Below are 16,344 nucleotides of genomic sequence, written 5' to 3'. Positions count from 1 at the left end.
TCAGTTCTCTTGACCCCTCTGATAGATGGTCAGGCTTACCCACGTCAGGACTCCTCGGGAAAGAGGGATGCAAGCAGTTGGTGAAGCCAGCCATGGCACAAATTGCAGGAGAGCTGGCACACACATCATGTGTCTGCTGAAGCTGTTCCCATTGCCTAGAATACCCTTGTCCTTAAAATCCCACCACCATCTTTTAAGCCTAGGGCAAATCCTAATTTTGTAAAATCAACCCAAGACCCCATCCTGGGAAAAATTACTCTCTCCCTCAGATATTTTGAGAGTGCTATGATAGAACTTCTAGCCCAGCCCAGTCCTTATGCCTGACTTGGATTAAATTACATATGTATAAATCTGTTTGCCCTGTCAGGTGGTGAGCCTTCAGAAGGCACAGATTTCTGATTTATTCATCTTTATCGCTATCATAAGACCTAGAACAGTGCCTGGAATATATCATAAGATCAACAAATGCTTGTTGGGTAAATTGAAAGTAGAGGCAGAGAATCATATATATATATATTATGGATTTACTTCTCTATTCCTGGATATTATTTCCCTTTCAAGATTTTATATAAACACCTGTCTCAACAAAGCCATCAACCCATAAGAAATAGTTTAAGCTGTCTGCTCTTTGTGTTGTTTTACAAAACTAATAACAATGAAATATATTAATGTACTTTATAACAACACCCAAGTTTATATTCAGCCACTTGCTTCTTTAAGAAGTGGTATTAAATTGTTTCTCTCCCCCTACCCCCACCCTTGGAAGACCGTTTGGCATTTTACTACAGGTTAGTTCCAAATTCTGAAAAACATTTAAATTATTGTGAATCATTCTTCCTACTGTATTCCATTACAGAGCTATAAAAAAGTCAATAGCCAAGGAAGTTTGAGCATTACATCAGGGAATTAATCTTTACCCCACATACCTCCTGATAGCACGCTCAATGCCCAGGAAGGAGCGGAATGTCAAAATCGACACATATCAGTACTTCAGTCAGAAATCCTGTTAACACTACCTTCCCCAAAATCATTTCAGGCAGATAAAGTGGAATGACTGCAGATACATTTTTTTAATCTCTTTTCAAAGCTATATAGAAATGGAATACTCTTCCAGGAACCATCACAGACTTCACTCTGTTGAATGTGAATAAAGACTTTTTGGTTCAAATTTTTGCAAACTTTGTTACTTTGGTGAGCACTTTCCTCTAAAGAACCAAGTACCTGTGAAAACAGTGTCAACTGTTCCAAAGTTTCACTGTTGCATAGAGAGGAGGGGAGGAATGTGCTGTGGTGCTGAGCATTTTCATGGCCATTTAACTTATGTGATGTAATTATCAGGAGGAAAGATGGAGCATTGCAGTGTGCTGAATCCCAGATAGTTACCTAGAAGAACTGTTCTTTTATGTACTACTAACAAAGAAAAACACCGCCAATTAAATCATGACACACCATTGATAGTGGAACACACTTTGATTTCAGAGATGTGAAAAAGTTTGCACTTGAAAAGTGATAGCTAGGAGATTTGAAGAGAACTGGTGATTTATTCTTTGTTTCATGCAATAATAAGCCTTAGAGTGCACCAAATGCTGGCCTTGAATTTGTTCATCCTTTGGACAGCTTGTATCTTTTCCAGAATTTCACAGCTCAGCAGGTGTGGGAATAACCCAAGTACTTGGTGTGGGCTTTTTCAAAGAGGTCTCCTGGACTGAGTTACCAGACAAAATACAGGAAAAAGCTCATTTAAGTTTGAATTGCAGATAAAGAAATAATACTTTTTAGTAAGAATATGTCCCAGATACTTCATGAGATAAATGAAACAAACTGATTTCATTTGTTTTAGTATTTTTATTTGCCAACTCTAGCAGCCACGCTCCTATGGTAATTTTGACTGTATTTGACCATTACCACATGCTTTTGTACTCTAGAACCTTGACTTTTACCTGTGAGAAGCCTCCATTAATACCTTTTTCACTGCTTGCAACAACCCTGCTTGTTAGGGGATTATTGTAAGTCATTTTAGAGCTGGAGGGGCTTAATTTCCTCCTTCGACTGAATGTGTCAGTAGATTTGCTGATATGGGCCTGAATTTTGACCACAGCTCTTAATACTTTTACAGGATATTTAAGGTCCAAAAGACACATGTCATTGGGGAACCATGAAGATAGGAAAGGCACTTCTACTCCTGGATATAACATCACTGGGCTGGTCAGTGGTCACTGTCAGGGGGACAGTATATCTAGCCTAGTAATTAAAAGTAGTCAGTGGTAATATTTGCTGTTGCTGTTACTACTACTATGTGCCATGCACATAACTACTCACAACTCTCACTGCCCCCTTTCTACAGAGGGAAAAACTAAGGCACAAAGAGTTAAGGAATTTGCATCTCTCATTGTCAAAGTCTGGCCCTAATCTCATCTTCTTGGAGAGATATTGCTCGATGTTCCTTAGATAACTCCCTCTTCCCCATCACTCTTTATTATAGCACTCTGTTTCTTTACCAAACTAAACTGATTCTCAAAAGCCTTTCGAACTAGGTCATGCCTTCCTAGCAGCAGCCCTATCATTTGGAGATGCCCCTCTCGTTCATAATTAACCATTTGGTGTCTACTCCCCCTACCTGGAAACCCCCTGAAGACGGATAAAGGGCCTGTTTCGGTGTTCTAGTGCCAGGGCCAGCCCCTAGCATTGCAGGGACAGAATAAATATCTTTTACATTAATAAGTAGTCATTGCCTTTCCTGGGGACAGCCTAAATTAATCTGGAAGGTTCATCTGAAGTGAACTCCCCCACCATTAAAGCTTCCTCAAGGCATGTAGTACCCGCTGGATAAACTGTTGTTTGAGGTCATTAGAGTTGATCTCTGCTAGCCTGTGATGGCTTGCAGCTACCAGGTTCTTGGTTTGCCTCAGGGAAGCAGAAATTTACTCCAAACTATAGCATGCTTAATTTTCAAGTAACCTGGGGGCTCTTCTAAAACACAAGTCTTGTTCATCAGGATGGTTCCTGGGCTCCCTATTTCTGCAGACACTGAAAATTCATTCAAAGGCTCCTGAACTAGACAAGCAACCTAGAGTTGCTGGGACAAGCCCCATGGTCCACACACCTCTTGGAGAGAATGAGAATCGAAGGAAAGCAGTTCTAGAGCAGAGTTTGCAAAGCACTCTATCTATTCTGTTGATAGAGTGACAAGCAATGGGTTTACAGGAAAATGTTTTATTTCTGTATATACACGGGTTCTACCCATACACATATGCATTTCTCCCAAACTCAGTGCTTCTCAACCATAAGTGTACCTTAGAATTAGGTGAGAAGTTTGGAAAAAAATGCCAAATGCAGGCTGTCCCCAGACAAATTAAATCAGGATCCCTGGGTTGACCCAGGCAATAGTATTTTTTTTAAGTTCTGCAGGTGATTCCAGTGGGCAGCCAGCACTGAACACTGCTGTTCTAAAAGGAAGCCACATGCTTCCATATGGGACTTTAGGAGGGAAACCTCTACGTTTTAAAAACCATATACAACAGAGCTTTGCAAATATGATTAGTTTTTGTTTTATTTATTTCCTACCTCGCATAAACAACTTCGAAGTGTCGACACAACGTTGCCATCTGTAAGGCATATGACAATAACAGACGGTCGCCTAATAACCAGGGAGGCATTAACGTTCACAGGCTCTAAATTATTTCAATTCATCTGGTATGATCTGTGGTGATGAAGCCACTTAATGCTTGATTTCTGTGTCTTTTCAATGGCAGCACCAGAAGTGGGGAAGGCTATATTTTCTGGGCTGTATATATTATTCTTTGTCATCCTATTGAATTGTTACAAGATGGATTTATAACAGACCTAAAGCTAGTATCAAAATGAAAATTAGTTCTTGAGTAGAAAAATAGCAATCCCGTTTGCCTCGCCTGTAGCAGTTGCGTCATATCTGCCTCCGCAAGGAAGGAAATGACTTCTTAATGTGGTTTTCTTCCACTAAGGAGAATTAAATCTATGTGGCAAAATGTAAAACCAGAGCGCTGGCAGCCAAATTCTGAACGGAAGATCCATGACCCTCATCAACAGATTTGTGGCCCAGTTATATGCTGATGAACCTCATTTAGGCTCAAACTTCCCCCAAGTGGAAATACAGCCCAGCTGGAGAGCCAGGCTATGCACTGTTTTGCCTTGTGTGTCAAAGTTCGTTCTAAACCACTGGTGAAATTTCTCCATCTGCTGCAAAGGGCCACAGAGGTGGAGGGTGAGGGGCATGGGACGTCTCTGGGTTAGATTTACAGTAATTTGGGCCTGAGATAGGAAACTCCACTATGGTAGTAAAGAGACTTTTTGCTGAGGCAGCAAGATCCTTTTCAAGGATCTGCCTTTTTAGGGGAATGCACCTGGTGGGTGGAGCTGGCCATTCTTTGGTGGCATGGCAGTTTCTCCAGGATAGATAAAAAGGCAGATATCATTGGGAACAATTCTGCCACTGTCTAGCTGGATGATCTTTGACAAGCAAATGAACATCCTCAGATCTCAATTTCCTCCTTGTTAAAATGGAGCTAAGTAGTGTCTGCCTTGTGTATGGATTATGGTACAGATTCAATGAAATGATTCGGGATGGAATAACACACATGAAAGAAACTACCCATTCATATCATAAATACCAGCCACCATTGATGCTGTTAAATCATTTACCTCAATCTCTTCCAATGACTTACAAAACAGTACACTGCGCATCCTATGAATTTATACCTTTAGCATTTTACAGTAGATAAAGCCCCACACAGGAATAACAAATCTAGTTAATAAAACTGAATTGCAACAGGAGATTAAGGGGGAAAATTGAGCTCTTCTAATGAAATGTTCTAAGAACACCCTCTCTCTGATAGAATTGAAATTTTATTTACTCTATCTAAATCTGAGACATATATAAGATGCTTTAAAAAATAAATGTATTTGAAAATTTTTAAATGATTCGGTTGACTTAGAGCAATTGTTAATTTTTTGATGTTTCTTAATTTTTTTTAACCATTTGCCTACTTAGCCCCCTTTTAATGGATATGCTCTTATTTCCTACTCAGTACTCATGGCTCTTGTATTATTATCACAGATTTGCATGGGCTATTTTGGCTCACTGAACAAAACTGCTCAGAGCTCATATAAGAGAGACTAAGCCAAAGAAAATAGTAGGTAAACCACAGGCCAACTTGGAGGAATGATCATGGGTAGGCACCAAACCCATGCCTTTAGTATCCAATGAGTAAAATAAATAAATGATGCCAGCAGAGCATAAGATCAGAGAGTGGTGGAGATTACGGAAAATGGGAAGATGCTCCCTAGTCTTTGACTCCCACTCACAGCCTCTGCAGACAAGACAAAGCATGAAACAGGCCACAGGATAGTCTAATCTGGTAATTTTATTAGAAAAGCTGGAAATGTGATTCTTATGGGATACCTCCCCATTTTCAAATCTGGGCAACCAATGCAATGAAGAGACACAAATTTCCAGCCTCTGATTTTCAAATTGTGTTCAGCCCATAACACTTGTTCAGGATCCCAAGGACCCACTAATGAGCCTTTTCCATTGTTTTCTCTAAAGCTCCAGAAGCATGACAAGGAAGAGGAAGACTCCCCGACCTTGTGGAGATCCGAGGAGGAAATGGCAGCAGAAGCCTCAGCCCTGCGGGCCTACTTTCAGTGACTTTACAGGTACTGGGCACTTCATCATCACTCACACCTTCCATGGGGCTTTACAAGGAAGCTCTTTGCCCAGGGAGGGGACACTGACAAGCAAATGCAGGAGGGTTCAAAAGACAAAAGCCAGAATGGAGAAAACTCTGACTCTTGAGACACGGATTCCTACCTCTGGGTATCCTCTGCCTCCCTGCCACCTTCCATATGACCCTTCTGTCTGTTTACTTCCTTCCAACCCCCTCCCCCTGACTACCTCAAGTCAGTGTCCTGCTGTCCTGCCTTCCTCCAATCCAACCTCACCAAGCAGCCCAAGATAGTTTGCAATGCAAACCTGACCATTTAAAAAGCCAAACCCTTCAAGAGATCAAGTGTCAAATTCCCACCTTAGTCTGCAAGGTGCTGTGAGCCAGCTCACCACCTCATATCCAGATCAGCCTGCCTTCTACTTGAGTCTCTTCTTATCTCTTTGGTAAATGGCCTTTTTTTTTTTTTTAAAGATTAATGGATTGGTTAGTTGGTTGAAGAGAGGAAGGGGAGAGGCAGAGAGAGAGGGACAGAGAGAATCTAGGGAAGACTGCACAGAGCCTGATGCAGGGCTCAGTCTCATAACCCTAAGATCATAACCTGAGCCAAAATCAAGAGTCAGACACTCAACTGACTGAGCCACCTGGATGGCTTTGTGTTTCCCTCTAGTTTTGGCTACTGGGAAGCTCAGAGGCACAGAGAAAGATCAGACATGATACAACTATTTCTTTGCATTAGTGACTACTTAACTGTTGAGAGATCACAGATTTAAGGTTCTGGTAGAAAGCTATAGCCAGTCTCCTTCTTCAAAATGTGTGTACACACCAAATTTTTATACAATGTCCAGGGGCTCATGGATCTTCTGAAATGTTCAAATAAATGGGGTTGCCATGAAAAATGGGGGCATTCCTGGACTAAAAAATACCGTGTATCCTGCATTTTAATAAACCTCCTTTCATGGACCTTGGATAAAGCACCTCTCCCCTGAATAATTTATTTTTCCTTTTTGGAATTGCCTGCTTCATGTAGTCTTGTGTTTATATTAAAAGCTACTAAAGTAGATCAGACAAAATTAAAACCCCAATTAGTGAATACTGGTAGCAATTGAATTATATAAAATTATATCTGCCACTTAGTGATCATGATTTTTAGGTAGAAAACACATTCATTGTATTGTTTTCACTTTGAAATAGAAATCTTTTTAAGTTAGTTTTTAATACCTTTGCATTTCTTGGGCATTCTCTCTCCAGCCTCCTTTTTAAAGTATTCTAATTACTTAAAGACCCAGTATCAACTACCCATCCCCCATTATTGTTCAGTGTGTCGTAGTGCTCAGGCACATGCTTTCTAGAACGCTTATTTCATTGGAGAATGACACTGGAGGATGTCATTAGTTTGTCAGCTTTGCATTCAGTTGCCAGAAAGGATAGTGTGGTGCTAGCAGATGCTGTCTTTGATCATTTATTCTGAACCTTTTCCACTGTTCACCTTCTCATTTCTCTCCTTCTTTCCTCTCTCCCTTTCTCCCTCCTTCCTCCTTTTCCTTTCTTTCCTTCCTTCCTTCCTTCCTCTGGATCAAGTTAGTCTGCCTAAGAACACAGACCTACAGGCATGACTGCAGACCTCTTTCTATTCCTCTTATGAAAGCCACTGTGTCATTTTGGAATGTTCCATTCAAATGGAGTCACTGTTTCTCAGACTCAACTTACCAGGCTGTTTCAAATAGAGGCAAGAAAGCTTTAGGCTTTTCCTGACGCTTGCTGAATTATAGGACTCTGTGATAGAATACATTTTCTAGGCATCTGAAGAGGATTTAAACTTACTACCCAAGTTTCTTGTATGCTTTGCTTTGCCAGTTTTTGCTTCTGTCCTGCCTTGAAGCCTAGGGTGAATCAACTGATTTTGTAAATCCTGCCAAAAGGATAGGTATCCCAACTTGCTGTATGAGCTATTGCCACAGTGCTTATTTTTTTTTAATAATTAACTATCATTAATATCTCCTTAAAGGTCTTTGGTTATGAACCAAACAAATCACCTTCAGTTTTCCCAGCGGTCAGATGTGGGAACGGAGAAAAGGAGGGATGATGTGGGTTGCCAAATAGCATAGCTAGTAACTTGGAGGGGAGGAACTTACCTGTAGGGTTCTAGGATTTTACCAAGAGCATCCACAGCTTTGTAGCATAAAGGGACCAAAGGGGCACCTAGGTGGCACAGTCAGTGAAGTGTCAGACTCTTGGTTTTGGCTCTGGTCCTGATCTCAGGATTTTGAGATTGAGCCCTGAGGGAGGCCGTGTGCTCAGTGGGGTTTGAGATTTTTGAGATTCTCTCTCCCACTCCCTCTCTAAAAATAAATAAATAAAGATATCGGTAAAGGGACTATATATATATATATTTCCCCCCCCCCCTTTAGAGACAAAGGGGAAAGGGAACATTCTTTACCAGAAACTTGATCATTAAACTGGCCCACCTGGTTCTTTGACACCCACCCCCCTTCCTTTTCAAAATGCATCTACACACCAAATGTTTATACAATGGTAAGGGGCTCATAGAACTTCTGAAATTTCATTAAATAGATAGAGCTATCATGCAATATTTGAGTATACCTAGACCTAAAGAATTATTCATTGTTTATCTGAACATTAGATACACTTGGCCTCTCCAAGGTCTCCCCATTATGCTGTCAGCAGCAAGTCAGTCTTAGGCAGAGCCTAAGATGCCGATGTTGCTCACTCAGCAAGACTGTACAATTCACAACATGTGCAAAGGCAGAGACACTGTAGCCCTGGAATTGATAATAATAGCCAGCATTACCAAATTTCTAAGACACGGGTTCTATAGTCACGTCTTGCAGATGATGAGAAAACCAGGACTCAGTGACATTATGTTATTCCAAGGTAAATAGCTGCGGGTGATGGAGCTGATATAGAACCCAGTCAAACCCCAAAGACCATTCTCTTAGTGTCTGTACAGCCCAACTTGCTAAAAGAGCTCGCTTTTCCAGCCAGCATTGCCATTTCATCCCAACTACCTTTGCACCCTCCAAATATTCTCCTTAACATCTTCACCTGCTCTGCTTGCCTGCCTGATTCCACTGTGAAGACTTATGTCTCTTCCCTCCTGGACTTACTGCCAGCCTTGTTAATGCCACCTACTCTGGCATCTGCCTCCCCAGCCACACTGCAGCCAGACAGCAGGAACCAAAATGGGGCTGAACTTGCACCAACTGACATGGCTCTGCTTGCAAGTTATTCCAGACCAAGCTAATTCCTACCTTGGCTGCCTGCCCTCTTTACTCTACCAAATGACCAAGTGCCTAAGTAATATGACCTTGGGCAAGTACAGTGTTTCCCAAATCACTCTCATTCCCATTTCATCATGCTTTTTTTCATCTTTGTGTGCTCATTATTTACCTGATTCATTTTTTAAACTTTATATCTTAACTTCAGTGAAAAATGAGTATTACTTGTAATTACAAGTTAAGGATACAAATAAATATGAAAGAAAAACAATGTGGTGAATTCCAGCTTGGCACAGTTGCTCGCCTGAAACTATTGGGACAGAGATTCATTCTCTCTTTGTTCATTCATTCTTTCTTTGTAAAAAGAAAGGAAGGAAGGAAGGAAGGAAGGAAGGAAGGAAGGAAGGAAGGAAAAAAGAAAGAAAGAAAGAAAGAAAGAAAGAAAGAAAGAAAGAAAGAAAGAAAGAAAGAAGAAAAGAAGAGAAAGAAAGAAAGAAGAAAAGGAAAAAGAAAGAAGAAAAGGAAAGAAAGAAAGAAAGAAAGAAAGAAAGAAAGAAAAAGAAAGAGACGCTAGCCACTGTTACAGAGGCATTCGATTCCAGTACTAAACAAACTCTCTATCTGACCTATTGAGAAGGATTAAAAGAGAATAAGTTATAGTGAGATTCAATGAAAATAACCTAAGATTATCTTAAACAAATGATTTGTGTCTTTGGAAAAAAGCAGTAGAGGTCAGAATTGGAACCCAGAGCAAGCTGACTCCAGGCCTGTTGCAACCCTCTAAGCCAGTGTTCCCTATGTCTCTTACTAGGTATATGAAGAAGATACGGCACTGGGAGGGAACCAGAGTCAGCTTTCCTAGGGATAAGAGGCTAGTGTCCTGTGCCTGGCTGGAGAACACTGGGCAGGAAGCCCCACCTTATGCCTCACTGCGTCCCACCGGCATGCTCAGTCTCTAGGCTGACTGCATCTGTTTGAAATCACTGCATCTCCTAGGGGTCAACTCCTAGGGCTCGGCCTTGACACCTTGTTTGCCATTAGCCTACCTTAAAAACCAGTGTATTGAAGAGAAGAATATGGAAACCTATACCCAGATATGTCCAGTAAACGAAATGGTCTGTAATAGATAAAAAAAAACTTGCTCTTTGCTGAATGTTTGGTATGGAAATCCCTAGCAACCTCTCAGTAAGTAGAAACTCCTGTATCTTCTTTGTGTATAAAACCGCATTAATCCTCAGCATAAGACTGCCATAGGACCGCAGAGATAAACATCTCAAAACTATGAACTGTTCTTTCAGTCTCTTGAAGCCATCAGCGCATCAACATTCGAGTAGTTGTACAGGATTCTCTTCATCCTCCCATGTAACCCTGCAGGATGTTTTGGTGTTTTGACTACCCTCCGTATTCTTTCTCTAGTAGAAAATGACTTTGAATTTCTTAAGCCATAGTGGGAAAAAAAGGCACTGCCTTCACCAGGCAGAGGCTGAGCCAACAGTCCAAGGGTGGCTGAATGGAGCTCCCTCTACCTGACAGATCTCTGATGAGGATAGAAATCCTTTGGTTCCAGGATTCAACATCTGCCTTCTGCTTGGGTGAATTTATGCCTTGGCTCTCCACTCACTGGGCTGAGTTCTGAGATGCAGCTTTGCGATGGCTCTTTTAGTGTGTGCTCTGAATCCCACATCAGAGGACAGTGCATCTGTATCCCTTATCTAACTGTGCATCTTCCCTGGAACATAGTAATTCTTCATTAAGGTATTTAACACTTGGGCCTGCTGCCTCTACACACCCATGTTGAGTTTCCTACTTAATTCTAAAAACATTCTTTTTAAAAAAGATTTTTTTTCATTTATTTGACAGAGAGAGAGAGAGCAAGCATAAGCAAGGGGAGCCACAGAGAGAGAGGGAGAAGTAGGCTCCCTAATGAGCAGGGAGCTCGATGTGAGGCTTGATCCCAGGACCCTGGAATCACAACCTGAGCCAAAGACAGATGCTTAACTGACTGAGTCACCCAGGCACCCCAAGTTTTCTACTTAATTTTAAAGCAATGACATGTGTCCCAGTGAGGGAAGGTTTTATTGTCTCCCTGTCCCCACTCCCACCCCACGGTGGGGGGTCAAGTTGTTTGTAAAGGATGCAAGCATCTCCCCTAACTAACTTGGATAGAAAGTCAGAGCAGGGCAGGTTTCCACACCCTGTTGTGTCAGCAGAGTTCATTTGTAATTCATCAAACTCTCCTCTGTGCATGCCGTTATTTTATAGATAATTGGTTGCCTCTCATTTACTCATAACAGAGCCGTGCAATTTCAAAGCAACTGAGTCAGCCCAAAACAGCATTATTAGTAGTTACAGATATACTGTCAAGGCAAAATTTTGACACTGGCATCTTTGAAAAATCACCATAATTCCAGCCACTGGACCACACTTATATCATAATCATGGACAGTCGAGGTAGACGAGAAAGGACAGGTTTGCTTATTTAGCACATGTTCTGGTCACTGAATTGTACCTTTTAAAACATACCCCACTAGCTTGGAAAATTTCTTATCCTTCAGCAGAGAGGGTTTGTTCTCAGCATAGCAGCCTCTGATGAGAAAGGCCGAGGGAGCAAATCATAGTGTTCTCATGTTTTCTCAGGGGAGAGGAGGGTTTTAACTTTGACTTCTTGACTGGTTCAATCGTAAAACCACTAGGCAATCCCCATGTGGAAGTATCACCAATACCAATGAAAGTGTTTGCCAACACTCATCACCAAATTGATACGATAAAAATTTTTCTTAAGCATAGAGGTACAAGAGAAGATTCTTTGTTTAAGGCTAATGACACTCTAGTCTTTAATATATTCAAAGTTCTTTACAAAAAAAAAAATACATCATTTTAAACACAGCTGGAAAAGAGATTTTGGTTTGCTTTTCCCTTCCTCTGCAGTTCTTATCTCTACCGCACTGTGCTACCTCTCCTCTTATTCTGTGTAAACTACCTTTATAGAACCAGATTTCAGTAGCAAGGAATTAAAGACTCTGTTTTGGATTAAATACAAATCAAGTCTGTATGGTTCAAATTGGGAATGAGAAACCATAGAATCATAGCAACTTTAGAAATAATCAAGTCTAATGTCCTGTTAAATGATTTATTTCGATACAAACCAAAAGGATGACCATCTTGTTATACTTGAAAAACTTCCCTTTATAAAAATTCCAAGACAGTCTATACCCCATGATTTCCAAATGGATTTTAGTTTGATTACTTTTAAAATATTTTACCAAGATCCAGCTTTCTCTTACATGTGTCCAATAGTTCAGGCAAAAAATTTCCACAGGCCATTGATGACTAACAAATCTACAGAAGTCTTCTATTGGGATTTAGTTCAAGTGATAGCAAAAATGTTAGTGACCCATGGTTAATGTTAACCCTTATGAATCTTTGAATGACATGAACCCTCCGCACAGAGTTCTTTTCAGAAAAGTGTAATCCAAATGCCAGAAATAACTTTTAATTGCATCTTATAGAATGATAATACAACAAAGCCTTATCATTGTCATCCTCAAGATCTTCATCATCATCCTCATCTCATCTCCAGAAATGGATAATGTATCACACGTCAATCTGTACACTCTTGCAGAAACTTTCCAAACAATTTTTCTCCACTCCCAAGACTTTTTTTTTCCTTTCTCTGCTTGCTTCTCCTCACTCTGTGTGGTGTTCTCCTTCCACTATTCTCATTTTGTCTCTGTCAGAAAGGAGGATGGGAAAAAAGACTCGCCTAGAGATTATGGGAGGTTAATATGAAGGAAAGTATAAAATTCATATTAAGAATCTTTGACCGATCATTTTGTAATAACATTTATACAATTTACTCCATTCTATGCCTAGTATGTCTCTAAGCTACCTCTTATATAAGAAGTCCTCCATTATTTTGACTTCCAAGGATATCAATCAAGTTAGGAGCCCCACCAATCAGGATGCACCAGAAAAAGCAGTTCTAAATTATACTCCTTTTGGTGTTAATACTTTTCTGATGATCCAAAAGACAATGCAATATGGTCTACTGCTTCTAATTTATCATGAGTGGTAAACAATGGAGATTGTGTCTTCTTTATTTTTATTTTTTTAAGATGTTATTTATTTATTCATGAGAGACCCAGAGAGAGGCAGAGACACAGGCAGAGGGAGAAGCAGGCTCCTCACAGGGATTCTGAACTGGAATCATGCCCTGAACCAAAGGCGTGATCCCAGACACTCAGCAGCTGAGCCACTCAGGTGTCCCTGTATCTTCTTTATTAAAGTAAAATCCAAAATATGGAGTAAAGAGGGCATAGGAACTAAGGAAAGAACACTAAAGAACATTAAATTCAGTGGAAATTAAAATACCCTATTGGGGCCAGTTTTCTCAATGGTGCTAGTAAAATTAGACCCCCAGCCCAATTCTATATAATATGTCCCCTCTTCTTCCTCTTTCCTCCTTTAAGGATAACTGAGGTAGAACATGCTTTTTGGAGAGAATAGGAGCCATGGAGACAGGGAAAGAGAGTGCTGGGAAGCTATCTTGGGAACTCGCCTTCACTTTCTTGTGGCCGGCTCACTGAAGGGATAGATACCTGCCACCACTCCGTGCCCTGCCCAGATCCCAGTGCACTGATGTATTTTGGTTCACTATTACCATTTTGCAACCCTGTCACAGGGCAAATCTTGTTTCTCCTACTACAGCCGCATGTAAATAATCCGGAATCAAGGGAAAGTCGGGTAGCAGATAATACCTCTTCTAAAGAAAATGATTGTGTGAAGCTTTACACAGAACTTTCTAGAATGTGTTTTGAAAAGAAAGGACTGGTAAGGTGAACACAATGGTTCTGTAAAAATTCTGTCCCAGCCCTCCCCCACCAAAAAAGAAAAAAATATTTTTAATCACTTGTCCTAAGCGCTAGGCATATTCACCACCAAATCAAAGTATAAAAAGATAATTTTCAGTTTCTTAAGAATAATCCCTGGATTATCTGCCATTTTGTTTTTTACTCTTAGTGGAAAAGTCTTAAATAATTTAAGCTGGCTCCGTATCAGCATTGCCACTAAACTTACTCTGTGGACTTGGACATATCACTTGTTTGTGCTTTACTTTTCCTCTATCTGAATTACTATGGTGGAAAGCATTTTAATTATATCCTAGGGTTTTTATGAGAATAATGCAAAGTAACAGCTAGGAAATACACTAGCAAAAACAGCTCTAAATTGTGCTCCCTCTAGATTTAATACTTCTCTGAGGATATAAAAAACATTTCAGTATGTTCAACTACCTCCAATTTATCATGAATGGTGAGCTATGGAGACTGTGAGTGTCCATTATTTATGCCAATATGTAGAGTCATTATTTTCCTTATGATTTCCATGATATTTTAAAGATGATAAATTATGGAAATGTTCAGGTTATGATAAATTAGTTTAAACAATAATTAAAGAATAAAACCTGGAGGGCAGGATATTTTCAGACCACCAAAAGAGAAAAGAAAAAGAATGACTTCTGCTCCTATTACTAACAGACCAAATAATTTGAATTAAATATTCCACTGTGTTCAACTAGGAAAAAATGTTCAGAATATACACAAACATCTGTTAAAGGTAACAAGGCAGCCAGGGATTACAAGGTCAAGATCCAAGAGCAGCCAGAAATCCAGAGAGAGGACCCTAGCATGTATGGCTCCTTCTCCACTGAGGCCATTTGTGTCTTTGCAGAGGCAGATGGGACTAAAACAATAAAATCTGGGTTTCCAGTGGTAGATCACTTTCTAAATCTCCATACCTGGGGAGGAATGCAAAATCCTGGAAAAGTGATATCCTTGGAAAAAGAATGATCCAGATATAAGCCAGCCCTGCTACCAACTGCAGCCCAATTTCAAATCATCTAGGCAACTGAGAAAGTTTCAGTTTTGGAAATGTAAAATCCCAAATTGCTAGTCATATTAGGTGCCTGGCAGAAGCAAAGAAAAAAAAATCATCCCTGGAAGAAAATAATGCCATCCAAGATCTTAAGTTATTTTTACAAATCATTTTCTTTAAATGCCCAACACATGAATGTGTACATACTCTATAGCATATGCAGAGACAAATCAACACAAATAAGATTAGAATCATAGGATACCTAAAATTGGAATGATAAGACATAGTCATTAAAATAACTATATTTTACTTGTTTCTAGGTAGAAAAGATTTTTTTTTAATCATCAGAGAGCTAGAATCTACAAGAAAATGAGATGATAGTTGGTGTGAAAAAGAACCAAATAGAAATTCTAGAGCAGAAAAATACAATAACCTAAGGAATGAATTTAACAGCAAAAGGAGAGTTGCTAAACCCTTAGAGATGAGCCATGTGAAAATATTCATAATGAACTAGGAAAAGATGAATAGTGGGGGAAAATATAAGAGAGGTTGGAAAATATAAAATGAGAAAGCCTAAAAGATATTTATTCACAATTCCCAAACCATTCCAGTGCAAGATATGTTTAAAGAGATAATGCTGTGAATTTTTCAAAACTGGCAAAAGCCACCAATCCAAAATTCAAGAACACAACCCCAGAGCAGGAGGTGAAGCATCCATACTTGAATGTATCATGGTAAAACTGCAGAAAGGCAGAGAGTGAGTCTAAGATTTAATGGTTGGGGTAGAGAAACCTCATATTCAAAGGAGTAATAGACCAAGAGACCAAAGGCAACAACAACAGCAACAACAACAAAAAAAAACAACCAAAAAATCACAAGACCATGGAATGACATCTTACTGATTGGTTGGTTTGTTGGTTGATGTGTGTGTATGTGTGTGTGTGAGAGAGAGATAGAGAGAGAGACAGTGGATATAGGGAAAAGGAGTAAGCAGACTTGGGGCTCAATCCCATGATCCTGAGATTAGGACCTGAACCAAAACCAAGAGTCAAATGCTTAACTGACTGTACCACCCAGGTGCCCCAAGGAATGACATATTTAAAGAACTGAAGGAAAATAAACTACCCGGCTAACATATTAATTTAGAATAAAAGTGAAACAAACACATTTTCTGACAGGCTGAAAGAATTCATCACTAGCAGACTCATCCAAAAGGAATTCTTAAAAAAGGAATCAATACAAATTAGAAATAATTTTGAACCTAAGGAAGAAAACTAAAACTTGTGGATGCAACTAAACATGTTTAGAGAGTAACTTGCTTATAGTTATGACTTGTATGCATTTATTGGAAGAAAATAAAAGCTGACAGCAGTAATATGCTAAATGCCTATCTGAATATTGCAGTCATTAAAAAGGAAAAGAACATATAATTTTAGATCAATAAATTTGAAAATTGGGGTGAAATTTGTATGTTTCTAGAAAAAATACATTTTACCTAAACTGACACAAAGAAAAAAGAAAATAAGAAAAATTTG

General features: G+C 39.7%; 1 protein-coding gene across 9 annotated transcripts in view; it reads left to right on the top strand.

Moving 5' to 3' along the window:
• Positions 1–16,344, top strand: part of FHIT (fragile histidine triad diadenosine triphosphatase) — a 1,370,758-nt gene that overhangs the window by 1,339,494 nt on the left and 14,920 nt on the right. For all 9 annotated transcript variants that reach the window (XM_041762987.1, XM_041762984.1, XM_041762986.1 and 6 more), the window contains one exon: positions 5,582–5,691. In XM_041762987.1, coding sequence (XP_041618921.1) covers positions 5,582–5,683 — 102 coding nt within the window. In that variant the 3' untranslated portion in view covers positions 5,684–5,691. The remainder of the gene's footprint in view (positions 1–5,581; positions 5,692–16,344) is intronic.

Source organism: Vulpes lagopus, chromosome 7 (genome assembly GCF_018345385.1).
Source record: "Vulpes lagopus strain Blue_001 chromosome 7, ASM1834538v1, whole genome shotgun sequence".
In the NCBI taxonomy this organism is placed as follows: domain Eukaryota; kingdom Metazoa; phylum Chordata; class Mammalia; order Carnivora; family Canidae; genus Vulpes; species Vulpes lagopus.
This window is presented reverse-complemented; position numbering and strand designations above follow the sequence as displayed.